The sequence below is a fragment of the Pieris rapae genome, chromosome 15 (assembly GCF_905147795.1).
Source record: "Pieris rapae chromosome 15, ilPieRapa1.1, whole genome shotgun sequence".
NCBI lineage: Eukaryota > Metazoa > Arthropoda > Insecta > Lepidoptera > Pieridae > Pieris > Pieris rapae.
Genome location: NC_059523.1, coordinates 1,267,830 through 1,289,518, shown reverse-complemented (window position 1 = coordinate 1,289,518; position 21,689 = coordinate 1,267,830). Strand labels below are relative to the sequence as shown.

At 34.1% G+C, this 21,689-nt stretch overlaps 2 protein-coding genes across 2 annotated transcripts; both read left to right on the top strand.

Moving 5' to 3' along the window:
* The first annotated feature begins 94 nt into the window (after positions 1–94).
* On the top strand, positions 95–1,987 carry LOC111000282. Its single transcript, XM_022269669.2, has one exon. It carries the CDS (start codon positions 299–301, stop codon positions 1,385–1,387), a length of 1,089 nt encoding a protein of 362 aa, XP_022125361.2. The 5' UTR covers positions 95–298; the 3' UTR covers positions 1,388–1,987.
* A 2,900-nt stretch (positions 1,988–4,887) lies between these two features.
* LOC111000283 (SID1 transmembrane family member 1) lies at positions 4,888–19,913 on the top strand. Its single transcript, XM_022269670.2, has 19 exons — positions 4,888–5,018; positions 5,289–5,358; positions 5,559–5,655; positions 6,097–6,219; positions 6,955–7,316; positions 7,577–7,660; positions 8,745–8,914; positions 9,565–9,695; positions 9,771–9,887; positions 10,316–10,427; positions 11,823–11,934; positions 13,225–13,398; positions 13,986–14,100; positions 14,674–14,796; positions 14,964–15,080; positions 15,335–15,467; positions 16,079–16,204; positions 16,635–16,713; positions 17,174–19,913. The coding sequence occupies exons 1-19, from the start codon at positions 4,921–4,923 to the stop codon at positions 17,348–17,350; spliced, it is 2,520 nt and encodes an 839-aa protein (XP_022125362.2). The 5' UTR covers positions 4,888–4,920; the 3' UTR covers positions 17,351–19,913.
* Positions 19,914–21,689: the final 1,776 nt, after the last annotated feature.

The window sequence follows — 21,689 nt, the reverse complement described above, 5'->3', positions numbered from 1 at the left end:
GCCAATGGACCTTGTATCCGGCTAATAAAAAAATTAAAAAAAAAACAATTAAGCACAGACAACTGGAATTGACAACGTTCAAGACTTCAAGTTACACACTTGTTGTACATGATCTGTTAAAATCTATTCTGGCATTAATATGGCTACTGTTTAATATTTTGTTTGTATAATTAATACCCATAAATCTGTCATTTGACAGCAGCGACAGCATCAATGGACGCTTCATAATTTTTATATATCAATACAATGTTATTTAAAGTCAGTGAAATTCACTCCATTATTTTATTTTGAGTCGTAAATGCGGAAACCTTGCAGTATTGCTAATGTAACCCATCGAATCAGTGTTCAGGAGGAAAAAATCAACAGCAATTCATCACCTATCAAAAACATGAAGAAATTCATACAATCTAAAATAAACCATACGGAAAACACTCCGAATCAGCCTGCAAATGTACAGCCACCATTACCATTAGTGCCTCCACCGCCAGACATACCGTGGACTCCAGTAAAAGTAAAAGAGGAAGTCGAAGATACTGAATATAAGCAGGAGGTTAAATATGAGGCAAAAGAAGAAAAAACTGAGCAAGAAGATGGAAATTCTCGTGAAGTATGTCGAGACTTTATACGTGGCACTTGCAAGCGTATTGGTCCATGTCGGTACGCTCATAAGTATGACCTATCTCAGCTTGTAGGGGTGTTTACGTTCTGTCGAGAATTTCAGACTAAACGCTGTACATACCCTAATTGCAAATATGTGCATGCTGATGTTTTTGAGGAGCAAAATTTTTATCGTACAGGATATTTGCCTCCTCGTGCCTTTGCTCATCAGAAAAAGGCTCCTGAAGTTACAAATACTACCACATCTACCTCGGTCACCATGACGCCAATGATTCAAACTCTCGCACCACCACCCCCACCACCAGAACCAGAAGAACAGCAGTCTCATCTGCCACCAGAGTTTGGATTTTCAAAACCTCCACCCACATTGCCTGATAATTTGTTAAAGGAGTATGCAAGTTTGCATTCTACGGACCCTATCTTAGATATGGTTCAATCCAACCCTCTAAAACGGTCGTGGAATTCTTTGGATAGATGTGGGTTATTAGAATCAGAACTAAATCTAAATAACCCTAAGAAATGTAAAAACTGTGACATACTGGAGTTTTGTCTCCAACACAGCAGGAGTAAATTACAGAAAATCATAGTTAGTTCTGAGGCTTTGAAGGTTAAGAGTGACAAATTAGATCGTAAGATTGCCAAATTAGATGCTATTCTTATGAAAGTCTTACGACCAAATCAGTCACCATTTTTGTCAAGTGCTCGTGACTTGCAATATAGTAGAGATATATTGTCGTGGGAAAAAATTTCTGCATTGTGGAATTTATAGATAAAAAAACTTACAGCAGCCATGTTGGTTATTCCTTAAAGATTATATGTGCAACTTGCTGAGGTTAGGATCCATTATTTAATCTAAGCATAGATACAAGTAGTGTTACAGGAGTGCTTTTCAACACTAAGCTTTTAAAATAATTACATAATCTCTGTATGTGAACTAGGTAGGCATAATGTTAACATAAGAATAATTGTTAAATGTTAATATTTAGAATAGTACAGTGTTTGATTTATCAAACATGACTGTCTACTCATAACTTATAAATGGTAGTAAAACATACTATTGTACTATATGTTTATTATATTAGCAACCATAACTAAACTAATATAGATTATATGCTTATTTTTATGGGGTCTACCTCATACTGTTCATATAAGTGTTCCTACAAATACAATTATTATTGTTTTAGTCTTTAATAACAAAAATGTATTTTTATTACATATTTGAATAGGCCATATAAATTATAAAGCTACATTTGATTTGCCAGTTGTGGTTATACTAGTGTGGGTTTTAATAGGCTTTGGGTGTTGCATATGAATAGGTTATTTCTAAGATAAGCTAATTTCTTACATTAAAACATTTTAAGTTGTCTAATTATTATTTTGCAAGCCTTTTGCATTGTTATTTATATTTTTCTTTGTTTACTAAGAGGCATAGGTCTGCATTTAAAAAATGTAGAACTATACCATTAATAAATGAATTATGAAATAACATTAGTAAACAATGCCTAATAGCATATATAGAATTATTCTTGGATACTTATACTAAAACATGAGAGAACTTTTAAAAGGATGGAAATTAAAATAGGTTTAAGAAAAATAAACCGTTTTTTTAAATATATATTTTTATTAAATTAAAAAATTGTTACATACATTAGTTCTGGTTTCTTGATAATTTTTCTTTAGGCCAATTTTTGTCTACATTATACTGATTTTCACCTGAGATTTACAGTATTGAATGTTTTTCTAATTAGCTATCCCATAAATACATTACATACAGTTATATTATATGTTACATTTAGTTTAGCTGTTATATGTATGAAATAATATTATTTTTTAATTATTCTGATGTGATGGGTTACATCTACATTGGACATCTTTATAACATGATCTATAAAAATGTACCCTCTACTTAATAACTAATTTTTTTCACATCCCTCAGTAATGTTAAATATTCAGTATTTTTTCTGTTCTGTTATTTCTTTTCTTTAATTTGTCCATAATTGCATACAATATTAAAATTGCTTATTTAAACGTGAATACCCTTTTGACAATGAGGTAACTTTTTTTAGACATCTAGAGGAAACTTTTTTTTACTTCTTCTAATCCTCTTGGTAATTTTGAAATAGTTGCTAGGCGTTGATAGCATATAAGCTTTACAGATTTGTGCTGATTTTTGCTAATTTGATATAAGGATAAAACACAAAAATAAGGAATGGTGAACTCGTTCAATTGAGTAGTAATTTTTGTAGATTGTGTGATATCATAATTTTTTGAATTAAACTTCTATCACTGTAAATCTTTATTATTTATCACACTAAAAGATTACCTCTTTATTGCTTATAAATAAAGCTGCTGTGAATGTGATGCTTGAAGCTTCACTTTCATTATCTGAATTATAATTTGCCTTTTGCTTGTGCTAAAATATATAAGTAGATTACTAAAAAATATAAGTATCATATTATTAATTAGGAATTGATAAAACATCGGAACAGTTCGAATCGTTGACGACCAATCTCTCCGAGCGGCTTGATCCTTGATCGCAAGAATGAGAATACCGGAGAAGACGTGTTAGAACCGGAGCCAGCACTGGAGAACACATGCGCAGCACACTTGGAGGAATACCATCTGCCCGTTCGACTTATGAATATCCTCATTGTAGGGATTTTTTTAAGTTTGCTGGCGCTTATCGACGATCATGTGGGTACGAAGCATAAAACGAATGCATTCCGACCTAACATGTTGACCTGTAGTGACATACGCGGTGACAGCCCGCAAAGCAAGTCTAATATAGGCGCGTAGTATTCGCAGAGCTCTGAATTTGGCAATGATTGCACTTTATAGCCATCCGAATATCAGGAGGTCAGCGGTAGATTCAACAGTGAGGGCTTATGACCGCCGTAATCTGGAATTCTCGTGCATCATTTGTTTCAGGCCAGGACGTTACTTGCTTTGGCCTGGCCTGAAATCGGCGAAACGATGTCGACCCAATCTCCCCCGGGCCCCGCATAGACGGTTGACGAAGCCTCATTATCCGAATCAGACGGGCTTCAAAGCGTCGGCCATAAGACGATCGCCCAACGGTGGTCCTGCTGCTTTAAGAATTACCTAAAAGAACCTTTACTATATTTTAATACTACTGCCTACAAGGCCACGACGCTGTGTTCTCTCTAAAAGACCTCCTGCCTTCGCTTCGATGGTATTGGAGGTCGCACTTTTCCTCTCTCCAAGGAACGCCTTCTAAGGGTAGTCATCAGAGCGAACATAAACATAAGCAATCTATCAACCAAAAAAAATAAAATTAATATTAACTAAAACTAAAAATTATGTTTTATTTAAAACGCTGGACCGACGTTAGAAAGAAACAAAGAGAAACAACGATTTGCACTTTTTCAATCTGAAAATGAAACTATACATTTATAATCATTATTGTTCTTAGGTAGACAAGAAACTTTCATTGTGTGGGCTATATGGGCTGTTAATTCTTGGGTATTCCTTATTCTAATTGCTATTTCAAGTCAGTCTCGACTTGAGCGCTGAAATATCCCATAATTTATACACAAAAAATAGTCTGACAGGTGTGGAAATTAGATTTAATTTTCATATACGCTCTATAATACGGGCGTTATGTGGTAAAAAATAATATTCGCGAATATTAGAAGAAAACTCAACTAATTTAAAAGTCAATAAGTGATACCATGATGATCTTATGTTCCAAAACAAACGTATTTTATTTCATTAATAAGGAGAGTCTTTCGTTTCTGGAACATTACCAAATGGAACCATGCATCTGGAATCCGATGTAAAAAACGATCATATATGGTTTGATGATGTTTAAAAGTACGTTAAATCAAATATAATAGCCGTCACAAGTTCGGTGTCCGCCATGCTTGGATGTATTGGAGTGACGCATTCACAAGCGTGAAGCGTGTAAACGCCATCCAAACGCCAAACGAGATTTGTGGAGACTTGGCACAGTTTGCAGTTTGCCAAGGCTTGGCAAGCGTGTAAACCCACCATAAAGTCTAAACGCATTGATTGACAATAGTCAATCGTCTTTAACAGACTGAAATGTAAATGTCAATTATGAAATTTTTTGTTATTGGTTGATGTCTGTTGCAACATTTGTCTGATTTGTGTTTTAAATTTTATGAATGTAAATTAATTTTAGATTCGTAAGCTAAAAATTTAATATTCTTCATGATTTGTATACCTTTAGAAATATAAAGTGCACATACATTTTTATAATTCCTTTCTAAGTATTTACTTTTACAATAAATTTTTATTAAATGAGACATTCAATTAACAATGAATTATTGGTGGTTGAAAGCCTGTGTAATTTTAAATGGATTTTGCCTTTGTTTTGGTCTTAACAGAGATGAAATTATATTTCACTATAACAATACGTAAGTTTTAAATTAATTACGATGTAAACAGTTGAGTTGTACTATATTTCTGATTTCGTCCTTAGTTTTCATCACTATCGATGTAACGAAGTGATTTAATAACTACATAGTTCATTTGTAAATTTAGTAACAAAAGTAAATGGGCAACCAAATTTATCTTATTCTACGAAATTAAATTTTAATATAGACGTTTTTAGTTAGGGAATGTCACTAAAAAATATCTAGGTAATTTTTTATTTGCAGTCATAAAATTTTACATTAACATTTCAGATATAAGTATAATGAGCCATATACAGTGGCAGTCAGTAAAAACACTGAATACATAATGGAATTTGGTGGTGTAAGTAATTTATTATACTTGAGGACCTTGTCCTCAAATATGTTTTAATGCTTATCTAAGAAATGTACTATTTATATTTTATAAAGGATTTTTCTTATCAGACATTCAACCATTACCCTCATTATAAAGTACATTACTCTCTGGTTATATTGAGGCAAAAATATAATATATTCTTCATTGTTCCCAAAATTATGTTTTAGGACTTTGAAGCTTATGATACACCAGCACGGGTGACAGTTGCAAGTGATTTTGCCAATCAAACATATCCATTGTTCATAACAGCAAGGCAACAGAAAGGTATACCCATGTAATTAATGTTTGTGTAGCATTATATTTTCCCATTTATTTCTATGATTTTAAGATATTAAAATCAAGCAATTTTTTGTTTTTAAGTAAATTTCTCCGCTAACAGAAAACAATGTTTCTGAGTAAGCATATATATTATATATAATTCTTTTGTATATATATATTTAAAAATATTGGTTGGTAGCAGTCTACAGGGTGAAAGTTATTGCTTTATCTCTTCAACAAGACAGGTTGTCTTTTACTGAATGTGACTTCTGCCGCACTTAAAATCTCTAGAATATTATAGTATTAATTTGTATCTACACCTAACCCATCAAATGAGTTTTATTTGAACATCTAGTTTAATTATTGTTTGTTTTAGTGTTTACTTAATATTTCTAGTTTGACAGATTTAAGTATTGTAATTTCAATAACAGCTGAATTACTTTATAGGTGTGTTTTCATGGCAGTTACCAATGACAGTGCAAACCCTTAATGGATTGGAAAAGTTTACAAATATATCAAGGACACTCTGTCCTCACAATAATATATTTTCGGAGGATGAAGACACATGTCGTAAGTTGATATTTGTGACCCAAAGTTATAAACCAACTGAAATACCCAGTTTGTTCAAAACACAATTTTTACCATGAAGCCTATCAGGAAGTATAAATACCCTATGACTATGGCTTGACTATAATCTTTTAAGGAAACAATTAAAACACTGAGTTTATATTTAGAATTTATTTAAGATAAATTAAAACATACCATCTTAGAACTAAATCCAATGTTATTGTCATGTTGAGGCTTGGCTATACCATTATCATTCCCTCACATTATTTTCTCATATTTCTTTCTCTTTCACGCCTCAGTCAGTGACAAATGGATAAGGGTGTACTGCGGGCCTTTGATACGTAAATATTTAACTTAATATATAGGCTTGTTAAAGTTTAGTTTTGCTAAACTGTATAGACAAATGACGTTTTCACTAGGTCACATTAAAAATTGCAATTCTACAACTGTATTCACTTTATTGGACAATTGGCTGTGTTAAATTGACAATACGCATCGGGTCATATAAACATGGTTAATAAAATCAAACATTTTAGAATAATTTGCAATATTTTTAACATTTGTAAGTTTGTTTGTGATTCATGAAAGCAATATTGACTTGTGAGAATTAAATCATCTTCAGAAATAATTTATTTTCACAGCACTATAAATCCACCATTTAGCTAGTCATTTTGCTAAACTTCATCCTCAAATTAAATAAATTACATTCCCTAAACGCGAATTTTGTATTTTTTTCAGATATGACATCTCTAAATACCCCAATTGTCCATCTTACATCTTCATCTCCAGATCCTATCAGTGTTACCATCCTAGTTGAGACAGTTGAAGATTTCTACATAAAACTCAATACAACAACAAATTTAACCAGTACACCAAGCCAGCCTAAATATTACTTTTACCCATTTGATCAGCGCAAAAATAAAATTGTTGATATGGCAACACCAAGGGAGAGAAAGAAGTATCTCTGCTCGGGTGAAAAGGGTTTTTTGAACCGTAATATGGACATAGACTATGGATGGTTGTCGAAACCAAAAAGTGTTATTTTAATGATTGAATCTGATGATGATATTTGTGCTCTGGTTTCGATACAGAATTTCGCGGTAAGTTTATTTAAGATAGAGTTTATTTTTGAAAAGTGATAAATAAGTACCACATTGGTCGCTAAAGCATTGTAATTGCTACCCTGTGTTTATTATTAAATTAGTTTCTTCTATATTCTTCCTATCTTACATCCATACATCTTCAGTTTTTAATGTAATTCACTAATGCCAATGTAGTCAACAAACTAAATTTATATTCATGATTTTAGTGAGTCAATTTTACTGTAAGTTTGTATAATTATAAAAAAAAAAAATTTCAGTGCCCAGTGTTTGATAACGAAAGAGATATATTGTATGATGGATATTATCTCACAATGACTAGACGCGGTGGAATCACGCTTACTGTAAGTATTTTTGGTACAGTTCTAAAGTTGGATTAAGAAGGAGAATTTAGAATCTTCAATAATGAAGATTACGAAAATGAGATGTATAAGTTAGACAAACAAACTAAATTTATTTATTCTAGTTTTTTTAATGTGCGAATATAGATGTATTTATCTGCTAACCATATCTGAATATGTTAAAACAAATCTAATTTAATTTTAAATTTTAAACATTCACACCAAGATTTTCTGTAGCAATACTATTTAATAATTTGTAAGTAATCTCACAGCTACACTTTCATAATATAAAAGAAATATAAAAGAAATAAAAAGGCATATAAAGCCAAAACAGATTACATTGATAAAGAAGATATAAAATACAGAGAACATAAGAAGAACATAGAAGAAGTGTTTCGTAACGTGTAAATGAAAAGGAAGCATACACTCTCGCTCTGTCTCTTTCTAGCCCCCTTCTCAGGAGTGTTAAACGTTTAACGCAACCTTGTTGGAAGTCGCATTAGAAGTTTCTCTTCAAATAAAGATAACTGATACTATACAAACAAATTAATTTAAAGAAAAAAAAAAACATATGTGCAATTCACACATGGTAAAAGTGAAACCTTTAAAAGCAAAGTTTTTATAATTAATCAAATATAAATTAATCATTTTCCACTAACTAAATGTGTGTGTTCTATAAAAACAGTATATTTTAATGATACATTTTAATTTATAAGTTTAATATAAATCTTTAGTTTGGCAAAAACTAAAACAACGAAAGTTTGAAATTCGATCAAATAAAAAAGCGGCAGTAAAGAGAGGCTGTATAATGCCTCCTATCTCATTTTCTCCCACGTTAAATCTTATGAATTTATGTTTCTGTCTCTCTTTACCACTGCATCCGGTTTGAAATCACGACGATTCTAAAGAAGTTTATCTATCTCATTTTCTCCCACGTTAAATCATATGAATTAATGTTTCTGTCTCTTTTTACTGTCGCTTTTCCGTTGCATCCGGTTTGAAATCACAACGATTCTAAAGAAGTTTCACTTCAAAATAGATTATTTTTAGTAATGTGGAAATTGTCTGCATGTAATGATTTTTTCAGCAAGACATGTTCCCGATTGGCTTTTACATCGTTTTCATAGTGAAGACGTCGGATGAGGACTGTAGTGGTGAATCGGTATCTAATGCAACTTTACCAAAAATGGCTCAGTATTTTGGGTGGGACGACAAAGTGAGTGTACCGACAAATGATGGCAGAGTCAAAAGTTTTAGGTGAGCATTTGTGTGTTTTTAATTAGAAATTGCGGGTATGTATTATTATTAATTTTACAGAAAAATATAATGTACACAAATGGTTGATTAATGTAACCATGGCAGTCTTGTTTAGTTGTCTAGTAAAATAATTATTTTCATGATGCATAACTTTAGGCTATTTAATAACTGATTGGGTAGACATGGGGATTTTTTAGAAGTGGTTGCAAATAAGTCGACCTTCTTAGTCGTACGTCATGCTCGACAAATTTTATCTCATTTCGAAAAAAGTGCTCGACTAGAAGCCATTTCGTTTATCTGTTATGGGCGGTATTGTATTTTTACCGATAGAGACATGAAGACTTTAAGTTTGTAGGAAAATTGGGTATTTTAATATTAGCAGAGGCATGGTTTTAATAAATAAATATTATATTGCTGCTAATTTTACTGAACGTGACAACGTCTAGTAAATTGAACGCTGGCTGCAAACACGGAACAGCATGATTCATTGTTCCGTTACGCTCATTGTCCGGATACGCTCACTGTCCCGTTACGCTCATGGTAGGCTTGCGCCATAGCTATCTCTCTTCCACTTGAATACTTAAGTATGCAATCGTTTCATCAATGTTTCGTATGTTGTCACGTTAAACTATCGTACGTGTTCTTTTCAGTCTCCGTGTGATTGAGACAATATCATATAGAGAATATATGATAGCTGCCGGAACAGCGCTTGGGTTTTTCCTGTCTTTCTATATAGCTTTCATAATAGTGATACTATGTCAAAGACGAAGACGAGATCAGGGTAAGTAAGAATAATATGTATTTGGAAGAAAAAGATAGTTCACAAGGAGGTAGCTAATCTCTTCTATTTACTCAGAAACACTTCTGCCGCCAATTACGCCGCACGACAATTCGCAAGTGTCGTTTATAAGACCAACACTAGATGGCAGTAGCGGGAGTCGATACTGCGCAGGCGATATACCCACTAAGACAGGTTAGTCCGCTGCGTCCAAATATACCTTAGTTCTATAGAACAGGGGTAAAGGGGCAGAAGTCTCATCTGATAAATCATACCGCCGGCCATGGACACACAATGCCCACACAGCAACTGAGACCGACTGCAAATATATCTAATATATAAAATTCGCGTGTCGCGGTATTTGCAGTTACACTCCTCCGAAACGGCTTGACTGATTCTCATGAAATTTTGTGTGCATATTGGGTGTGTCTGTGAATCGGACATCTTTTTTCCACCCCTAAATTATTATTTTTAATTTTTTATGATAAAGCATTAAAAAATAGATACAACCCCTAATTTTCACCTCTACGATCAACCCCTATTTTTTATTGTATTATAAATGATATACATGGCAAAATGACGTTTGCCAGGTCAGCTAGTATTATATAAAGAAATTATTTTAGATGGCAGTTCATCATCAGACACCGATTCTGATTTATCGACTGTGGACGATGTGAATACTGAGAGTAATTTATATTTGCACGGGAATAAGCTGTGTGTCGCTAATCTTTCTAGGTATGTACAAGATATGACTATTGATTTATCTCATTTTTTGTGTTGGCTTAGGCGTGGTTTACAGCTTTGAATTATGAGCATCCATGGAGTTTTATTTATATGTGTTTATGTCGCAGAAAAGAAGTTAAATCAGAGAGTTAATTGAATCCCTAGACAGTTAATTAAAGATCGATGTTTATTCAAGTCGCTAGCATTTTGATTTAAATAAAGCAGCGCCAAAAACGTTTAACAGTCTGTCTGACCGAAAGCCAGCGTGTTGATTAATAATGTAAAACAAGATGGCGGTCACGACAACAGCTGATTATGTGACAATAAACATTTTAACTGCAGAATTGGTAATATTAAAATATTTTAGATATTTGTATTCCCTGTATTCATACGTTTAGATACTATCAATGTGACCTATTCTATATCCGATATCGAAATGTATTCGTTCTTACCCGCTCTACGCCCTTGACTTGCGAACTGGTAGTAAATGTAAATTTACAATAAATTTATTTTTTTTGACATTCATTCATTTAAAATCCCTCCTGCGTATGCGACAAGATACTCAAAATTGTTCAGTGTGCCTCGTACGAAGTCGAATTACCTGCGTATTTCGCCAATGTTAAGGGTTTTATCGAACTATGACAACCATTGTCAGGACATTGATCTTTTCCACCTCAAAAAGAGAGATGTCATAAAGCACTTGGAGAAGCGGGAAGACTCTGATTTTTTTAAGTAGAAGATTTAAATTCTTAGTTATTATTTGTTGCTTTTTAATTTTGTTCTTTTGTTTTTTAAAATGTTTTTTTTTTTTTTTTATAGAACAGGGGGCAAACGGGCAGGAGGCTCACCTGATGTTAAGTGATACCGCCGCCCATGGACACCTATATCTTTGTCTTTTAATGCGCTTGCTTGTTTTCTGTTTTTTTTATACATAAATTGTTTATCTATGTAATCTGTTTTGGCTTTCTGTATTGTCTTAGTATTTTGTATTGTAATATGTATAAGTATAAGCTGTTAGATTATAATAATAGCCTTTTTATTATTTTTATTTTTCGTAGATTGATTCTTTCTTCCATTTCTGCTTGTCCGCTTGCCAGGTGGCAAAGGGGACAAGCAGAAATGAAATTGAAATCCTTCAATCAACTCCATTCTGGCCTTTCTAAGGCCACTCTACCCCATGTTGTTCCCGCGACTTTTCTAATGTCGTCGTCCCATCTTTTTTGTGGTCTACCTCTCTTTCTCTTTCCATCTCTTGGGATCCATTGTGTGACTATTTTACTCCATTTATCCTTTCCCCTGATCAAGCTGTTAGATTACTTATAATTAAATAAATAAATAAGTGTACTTGTTTACCTATATGAATAAAGATAGTTTGAGTTTGAAATATTAAAGATTTCTTAATTTCAGATGCCGTCCTCGTGTGTTATCAGCGAGGTCCAAAATGTACCTTTGGAATGTGTTGACAGTCGCGGTGTTTTATACGTTACCCGTAATACAACTCGTCATTACGTATCAAAGGGTAAGTTACTATTGCAGGAACATGTGTTTAATAAAATAATTGTAATTCAGCATCATTTATTCCTTGAAACAATCATCCATATTTACAAAATATACCTTAAATTATAACAGAAATAATTACTTGAGCATTTTTCTTCCAATCTTTCTTTCAGCTTTTTTTATGGTGGCACTTTTTACGTTGTTAGTCTGTAATCGTGTACTACATAATTAGGGTATTAAGACCATGTTAACTACATGTCTAATATTCCATTGTTCTTCCCCTTGTCACTTACCCTCCATTTTCTTCTCCTTCTTCTTCTTTCGTCACCAATTTTCCAATTCTTCCCTGCTATCCCATTTATTCCTTATCATCTTAATGTAAAAAAATAGGATTACGAAATTGGTTTTAATAAATCAGTGATTTCATAGTGATTTAAAAAATATCACAATTTATTACTGACTATATATTTTTATTATTTTTATTTTCAATACACAAAAATCTCATTTAACTGTAACTGATATAAATACAATTCGAAAGATAGATACATTTTTAAACGTATCTAGAATATTTTGATTTGGGCTTTTGTTGTTTTATTTAGTACTCCTGCCTAACATAAATTATATATGTCCCAAAAATAAATTAGTAAATTAAATATTGGTCGTTGTATGTCTGAGTTGCGCGATACAAAACTTATTTCCTATTGTGTTTTTTTCCTTTCGAAAATGTTTGAACCTTTTTGTATATGTAATTTATGTTAGCTGTGGGATAACGAAAAAAACGTGTTCTTATGTACACGCCTTAGAAATTATACATCTTTGGCGCAACAACCAAAAAAAAATTTTTTTTCGTTTATAAAAGAAACGACACGATTAAATTAATTGAAAGTTTTATTGTAACGGATTATCTAGTTATTTAAATATAATGCAATAACAAAAAAAAAACTACTTTGACTATAGCTAACTTCAGTCGGTTTTTTTATGAAGGTGTGCGAGTTAAGTGTGCTAACCCTACCCATATAAGCTTTGCTAGCACTAAACCAAATGTAGGTTGTGTGTCAGCAACAGCGAGTACCTAGTAAGTAATTTTAATGTATAAATTGGTAAGCATATAGAAGTTAAGTTGATTATTGTTTAGTTCTTAATTAAGTGCTGTCACTCTGTGCATTTTAATAAATTATTTTTAAAAGAAAAGTCCGTTGCCGTTCCTTTACTTGCGCGCGCATCGTCAAGATTTACTCTCATCATGTTTTCTTAACGTGCCAAAAGAAGTATAACATGAATAAGAGTGGGTTTTTATTCATTATTTTTCCAGTTACTCAACCAATCGGGAAATCAAGACCTATGCTATTTCAACTTCCTTTGCGCCCATCCGCTCGTTGTCCTATCAGACTTCAATCACGTGTATTCCAACCTAGGATACATTTTACTGGGATTCCTATTCCTCATAGAAGTTTGGAATCGACACAGGAAATATGTGGATGTCAATGTAAGTATGAATTTTTGTGATAAATCTCTGAATTGAATAAAATAGGCTTCAGTGTGAGACTCCTGAGGTCGTAGGTTCAAATGGTTGTGCACCAATTATATCGATGTGCACATCTGATATTCGATTGAACAGTGAAGGAAATCATCGCCAGGAAACCGGCTTGCCTTCGACCCAAAATATCGGCCTGTGTCAGGCACTTGGTGCTACGTGCCTTTTAGATTGACATATGATCATGAAAAAGTTACAGAAATCTGAGGTCGAGACCTAAAAAGGTTGTAGCGCTAATGTTTTAAACATTCTTGAGACTATACCGTGTTATTCCATAACAGTGCCAGCGTGTTTATTATATTTTTATAGAAAAGTATTGAGAATTGTAGGGGATTTTTTTGTGATTTTAGGTTTTTTATGATGATAATTTTGGTTCCACGGGTTATTATAAAAATGAAATCAGTATATTGAATTCTTTAATAGTCTTTTGTCTCTTTCTGTCGTTTCCCAAGTTTCCACAACTAAATTTTGAAAATCTAGAAGTTTTTTTTCGTTATAAAAATACATTTCAAATGTACAAATATTTCATTGATCCACAGCTCGGTATACCCCAGCACTTTGGTCTTTTATACGCGATGGGGATAGCTCTGGTCAGCGAAGGTCTCCTCTCTGCAGCGTACCACGTGTGCCCCAATAGCATGAATTTCCAATTTGGTGAGTATTGCTCTGAAAATAATGTTCTCTCCAACTGACATTATATTTGATTAAAAAAAAAGTGGATTAGTGGTGAAAAAAATTTGTTAAAAATGATCATTTTTGATCTTTAGTTTTGTAGACGAACATGAGATTTCAGGGAAGAAAGAAAATTGTTCTAACATGTTATTTTTTGAAGTGAAACTGCTTTAGCGTCTAGGGTAAATTTTTTACTGATGAAACGTCACAAAGATGTGCAGCGTTTTTGTCGAAAAGGGACAGAGCGATTGAGAGAGAGTGAGAAAGGGAGATCGAGAAAAATACACGCTATTGGTTGATGTATTCATTTACTAGTTGCATATTAGAAATTTAGATGCCAATCTGTCGCATAACGTCTTGTGCAGTATACGCAGATTTATTTATTTATATTATTATTAGCACGTATACAGTGTGTGAACAGTGTGAATATAGACATGCAAACACATGCAGTGATCATGATCATCTTTCAGGGCTTTTACCTTCGTAATAATTAGTTTACACTTCTGACATGTACTCTGTACGCACGTATTATTTATATATTTTGTATTTGTGCAGACACGTCGTTCATGTATGTTACGAGTGTGCTGTGTATGGTGAAGATATACCAATCGCGACACCCGGACATCAATGCGCGGGCGCATGCCACATTTGGCGTTCTTGCTTTGATTATATTTATTGGTGAGTTATAAGCAAATTACATCTGATATTGGTTTTTCGACCAAAATATGTTAAATTGATTCTAAATTTATATATACTATCAGTTCGCAAGTCAAGAGCGTAGAGCAAGCAAGAAAGAAGATTGCAAACAGCATCTCATATAAGGTATTTTTTAACTTTTATTTCAGGGTTGGTGGGAGTACTAAACGCTAATTTCTACTTCTGGGTGGCATTTACCGTTCTTCATCTGGTCACTTGCTTGGTACTCACCTTCCAGATATATTATTTGGGCAGGTTTCGATGGGGTGAGTTAACAATAGATCTATCGCTTTGACAATTTACATTTGTACTTGTAATAAACCTTTTTTCTATTGTTAGTGTCGCTTTTTCTACAAACGTAGAATACAATAGTTTTTCATGTAACGCCAAAGAAGTATAACTTTTAACGCGTGTACGTTTACGTACGTATAAGTGTACGCGTTTTCCTGATAATTAATTCCTCTCACACAATAAAACGCTTAATAAAACCCAGAATTCTATTGTATTTCAAATTTTTTAGAAGGGGCTGTGATATACAAGGCGTTGACTGAGTTCGTTCGGCAACCGTTAGCAGCCGTTACGCCCACGCATTGTGGAAGGTGTGTGTTGCTGGTTATTGCCAATCTTGGCAACTGGGCTATCGCTGCCTATGGGTAAGTCGTTTAAACATTTATTTTATGAAATATATAAGTATAATTAAAGTGTGGGTGTACCTTGTGTTGAGATTCTGACTACCATTCGATTTTATTTCAAAATTTGCATTTCAGATAATTTTACATTTGAACACAAATCATACTTTGGGGTTTGTGTGTTTTTTGGCAAATATCTCTTTTTCGTTTTTTTTAATCTAGACTAGATTAATCTATCTAGATTAATCTAGTCTAGATTAAAAAAATAATCTAGATTAATCTAGATCCGCCTTCTAAATTGTCTTCTTCATACATATTGTACCTTGGGCACCAATACTTTCTTGCTCCACCTTGCTTATCTTGCTTTTCTGATACCCTTCCAATCCTAAAGTAGTTGGCAAAAACACTACTTTTAAATATATTTGAACTTAATATTTTTTTATATATCTAAACTCGCGAAGATTAAATTGACGAAATTGTACCTATTTTTTACTAAGCATTCTTAAAAGGATGGCAACACACTCGCGAATCCTCTGGACTTCCAGAGGACACACTTGAAAATGTCCATGGTATCAGATCAGCCTCCTGCCCGTTTGCCCGCTGTACTATAAAACAAAATATATTTTTGCCCGCAGTGTAACTCAGCATAGTCGCGATTTCGCGTCTCATCTTCTTCTGGTGCTGATGAGTAATCTATTCCTTTACACTCTTTTCTACATCGTTATGAAACTCTTGCATCGCGAGTCGATTCGATGGTATAGGTAAGTATTACACACACAAACTAGTGTTATTTAAAAAAGTTGCAGTTTGCAGAAGTATAGTTTTGATATTTGATTTAATGATTGTAAATTTAATATTAAATTTCTTTTGTCGGTTATAATTTATTGAGAAAATTTTGAAGTTTCGTCATAAATTTCGAGCGTTTATAAAAATATCAGTGGTGCTATAACCTTTTTAGGTGTGGGCCTCAGATTTCTGTATCTGTTTCATGATTATTTGTTAATCTAATAGGCAAGTAGGTGATGCTGTGCCTGACACGCCGTCAACTTTATATACTATGGCAAGCCGGATTCCTCACGATGTTTTTCTTCAGCGTTCGACCAAACTGTTGGTCACACAGCCGGGAATCGAACTTACGACCTCAGGATTAAGAGTCGCAAGCTCAGTTTTACAACCAAATATATTTTTCAGCTGGGTGTTCATCGCTTTGACATATACAGTGTGGTTCAGTTCGAGTTATTTTTACCTTGATTTGAGCACTAACTGGGCGGTAAGTGATGACATTTTTTTATAACTATAGTCATAGTGAAAAATTATAAAACATTTCTTAAATACTTTTAGGTTTTTACAATTTTATTTGTCTATCGCCGCTTTTGCGTTAACGCACATATATGCGAAGTACAAAACATATCACATAATGATATCAAGTAATACCGCCGCCCATAGACATTTCCAGATTGCTCGAAAATGCGTTGCCGGGTTTTTTAAGCATTGTACGCTCTCTTAAGGACTCTCAAGTTGCATTAGTTAGGAAATACACAACAATATCGGTGGGCAGCTAATTCCACATGTATTGCGCAACAAAGTGTCTTTAAAAATCAATCAGTTGTGGAAACACGGACGTTAAGGTGATACGGCTGGAATTTCGTATTCTGCCTCGACGTCCGATGATGAAACATATTATTTTTGGGGGAGTCTTATGATATTGAGACAAACTTATTTATTTCCAGTTGACACCAGCGCAATCTCGACAGAATAACAAGGTGTGCAGTCTCCTGCAACTCTACGATTCTCACGATATTTGGCACTTTATGTCTTCTACGGCTATGTTTTTCTCTTTCAATATGTATTTAACAATTGACGACAATCTCTCGAATGTGCCTAGAGGTGACATTGCCGTGTTTTAGGGACCATTTATTTAATATTGGAGTCCCAAATCTAAACAAATGAAGGCCCTCTGTGCCTTTGCACAGATTACAAAACTGTTTGCTTGTTTATGAGTTGTATTTTTTTTATAATAATAAACTGTTTACGAAGCCACCGAATTCAGATGAAGGATAAAATTGCAGACCAGATTCGTGTGCTGATTCCAAGTGGGGTCTGCCCCCAGTTTAGTTCGTAGTTGTGGTACACTGGGGAAACGTTAGTCTCTCTTGCTCGCGTAGTTTTGACACACTGGGGAAACGTTAGTCTCTTTTGCTCGCGTAGTTTTGACACACTGGGGGTACGTTAGTCTCTTTTGCTCGCGTAGTTTTGACACACTGGGGGTACGTTAGTCTCTTTTGCTCGCGTAGTTTTGACACACTGGGGAAACGTTAGTCTCTTTTGCTCGCGTAGTTTTGACACACTGGGGAAACGTTAGTCTCTTTTGCTCGCGTAGTTTTGACACACTGGGGGTACGTTAGTCTCTTTTGCTCGCGTAGTTTTGACACACTGGGGGTACGTTAGTCTCTTTTGCTCGCGTAGTTTTGACACACTGGGGGTACGTTAGTCTCTTTTGCTCGCGTAGTTTTGACACACTGGGGAAACGTTAGTCTCTTTTGCTCGCGTAGTTTTGACACACTGGGGGTACGTTAGTCTCTTTTGCTCGCGTAGTTTTGACACACTGGGGGTACGTTAGTCTCTTTTGCTCGCGTAGTTTTGACACACTGGGGGTACGTTAGTCTCTTTTGCTCGCGTAGTTTTGACACACTGGAGAAACGTTAGTCTCTTTTGCTCGCGTAGTTTTGACACACTGGGGGTACGTTAGTCTCTTTTGCTCGCGTAGTTTTGACACACTGGGGGTACGTTAGTCTCTTTTGCTCGCGTAGTTTTGACACACTGGGGAAACGTTAGTCTCTTTTGCTCGCGTAGTTTTGACACACTGGGGGTACGTTAGTCTCTCTTGCTCGCGTAGTTTTGACACACTGGGGAAACGTTAGTCTCTCTTGCTCGCGTAGTTTTGACACACTGGGGGTACGTTAGTCTCTCTTGCTCGCGTAGTTTTGACACACTGGGGAAACGTTAGTCTCTTTTGCTCGCGTAGTTTTGACACACTGGGGGTACGTTAGTCTCTCTTGCTCGCGTAGTTTTGACACACTGGGGAAACGTTAGTCTCTCTTGCTCGCGTAGTTTTGACACACTGGGGAAACGTTAGTCTCTTTTGCTCGCGTAGTTTTGACACACTGGGGGTACGTTAGTCTCTCTTGCTCGCGTAGTTTTGACACACTGGGGAAACGTTAGTCTCTTTTGCTCGCGTAGTTTTGACACACTGGGGGTACGTTAGTCTCTCTTGCTCGCGTAGTTTTGACACACTGTTGACTAAGATAAGATACACTGGTAGATCACCAGCAAGCGGCAATTTTGATGAAAGTTGTCATAGAGAACTGTGCTTCTATCCTACTTCTGAATTTGATGACTTGACTTAGGCCCATGTGCAAGTATCTACCAGGGATTATTCATTGAATACTATAATGGACAGTCACTACACAACATTTATTCAAGCAGACATCTGAATCCATATGGCTATTATTGTGAGTCTATATTTTCACACTTGATTTAAAGGAATTTGAGTCATTTAATTGTTTTGTCTATAAATTAGCAAACTTGGTAATACAATAGGTTAGTTCTTTACGTCAACGCCACATGTAGAGCGGTTTAATATGACACTTAGAATAGTTAAACACACCGAAGTTTTTGCTCTCTTCTATATAAGAATCTTTTAGTATAAGATAATAACAAAAAAATGGTTTGCGAAATTGATTCCAGTTTGGTAGTAATGCCCAGTATACACGATATTTTTCAAAGCCATTTTAAAAAGTTCCGTTCTCTCTTTTTAAAAGCATTAATCATTTTAAAGAAATAGTACTTTAGTTCAAGGAGGCTTTATTTAAAAATTCCGTATTTATATGTGTATCCTAGATTTTGTAGTAACAAACAGTTTGTCTAAGTAATCATATCTAACCAGATGTTCGTGTGTATGAATTACGTAAATATATTTTCGTTTTTGAACACAAAATACACTAAACGTTTGTGATGAAATCTAAGTTAGTGTGTGTTGTGTAAACGTCGTTTTGTGTTAAGTCATTTCATGATCTCAAATATTCCCTTAAAATTATAAATGAGTGTCTTATTATGTGTCTTATAAACTATAATTATGCTGATACTGTTGCTGTGTAGTAATATAGAAGTTAGTTCATCTGTCATATTTCTTCGTTAGAAAGACGAAATTTAGAGGTAATTTCGTGAGGCACAGAAGACTGACATAGTTCGTGGCATGAAGTATATAAATTCTTATTTACGTTAAATATTGATTTTAAAATTTACCTAATGTTTTTGTAATTTGAATATAGTTTATATAGTATATGATTAGTGTTATTGATTCTGAGCGTGCTATGTAGGTTTATGTTAAAAAATGCTTGTAACATTGTATTGTGTTTTAGTATATTGTTTTATGAATTTTACTCGTCTGTAAATATAGTGGTATTTATATGAAGTCTTTTATTTTCCCCAATTTATCTCTAAGAATTTTATTTATACTCAATTTTCGGTGTGTAATTCTAATCACTTACCTATTTAGGTACGATATCGGCTGGTTTCATTAACACATAACAAACGATGAATGCCATGAAGTAACAATTTGTCACATATTACTTTTGAATACATAGTACCTAATCAATAAATATTACAAAATGTGTATTTGTTAGTTTATAGGTGGATCAGAAATAATTACTGATCCATCTAAGGTACTTTAAATCAAATTATCTTTATTCATATAGGTTAACATGTACACTTATGAACGTCAAGAAAAACATATCAAATTAATTGTAAATTTACATTTACAACCAGTTCGCAAGTCAAGGGCATAGAGCGGTTAAGAAGAACTGGCAGGAAACATTCCGCCACTCTGTTCAATCGCCAAGTTTTTAATACAAACTGTTTGAACTGGAGCAAATCAGTCCCAAGGATTAGGATCATTTAAGTATTCGTCACATTTATAAAAGGCTTTATTAATTAATTTACTTTTAACAAGGGCTTTGAATTTATTTAGTGACAGTTCTCTAATTTCGCTTGGGAGTTTGTTGTAAAAACGAATACAATTTCCATATAAGGAGTGGTTTATCTTCTGGAGCCTGGTTAGTCGCACACTCAAATTAGTTCTATTACGCGTATTATACTGGTGAAAGTCACCATTTGTTTTAAAATAGTTTAAGTTTTTCTGTACATACAACGAGGCTTCAAGAATATATTGACCGGATAATGTCATAATATTTAGTTCCTAAAATCTATTCCGTACCGACTTTCGCGGAAACACAACAAATACCCCGAACAGCTCGCTTCTGCAACACAAATATGGATTGAACCCCACAGTAGAATACCATAGGACATAACGCTGTGAAAATAGCTATAAAAAAGTGTTTTCTTTAAATTTGCAAAAGTTATGTTAATAAAAGACTATACTATAATACATTTTGTTTTATTCTCAGTAAGCAGTAAGTTATTCACATTAAACCAGTTAACTATACGAGAGATGGAATTGTTTACATCGTTCAATAATATGTTTTTTCTATTTACTTTAAATGAAAGTGAAGTTTCATCAGCAAACAATACCATCTCATGAACTTCGTTGACAAAGAACGGGAGGTCGTTTATGTAAATCAGGAATAAGAAAGGCCCGAGAATCGAGCCTTGGGGGACGCCGATTGACACCTGCGAACCCGGAGAGGTGACTCCGTTGATATGCACTTTTTGGATCCTTCCCTTTAAATATGAATTCATCAGGCTGGAAGCTTTGCTATCAACGCCATAGTGTTGAAGCTTTCCAACTAGTATATCTGGATGAACACAGTCAAAGGCCTTTGACAGGTCACAAAAGACGCCGACTCCATCATATGATTCTTCCCAGGCGTTAAATATGTCCGAAATCAACTTCACACCGGCATCGATTGTGGACCGACTCTTAGTAAAACCATACTGTTCATTATGTAGGAGTTTATTATTATTAAAATGTAAAGAAAGTTGGTCTAGCATTATCTTTTCAAAAACTTTGCTCAACGCGGGGAGCACTGAAACAGGTCTGAAGTTTGACGGATCAGACTCACTACCTGCCTTGAACAATGGAGTAATCTTACTTAATTTCATTTCGTCCGGAAAGACTCCACAATCGATACATCTGTTAAAAATAATAGACAATTCAGAGCTTATTACATCAATAACGGAATTTAAAATGACTGTTGACATACCCCATATATATTTACTTTTTTTAAA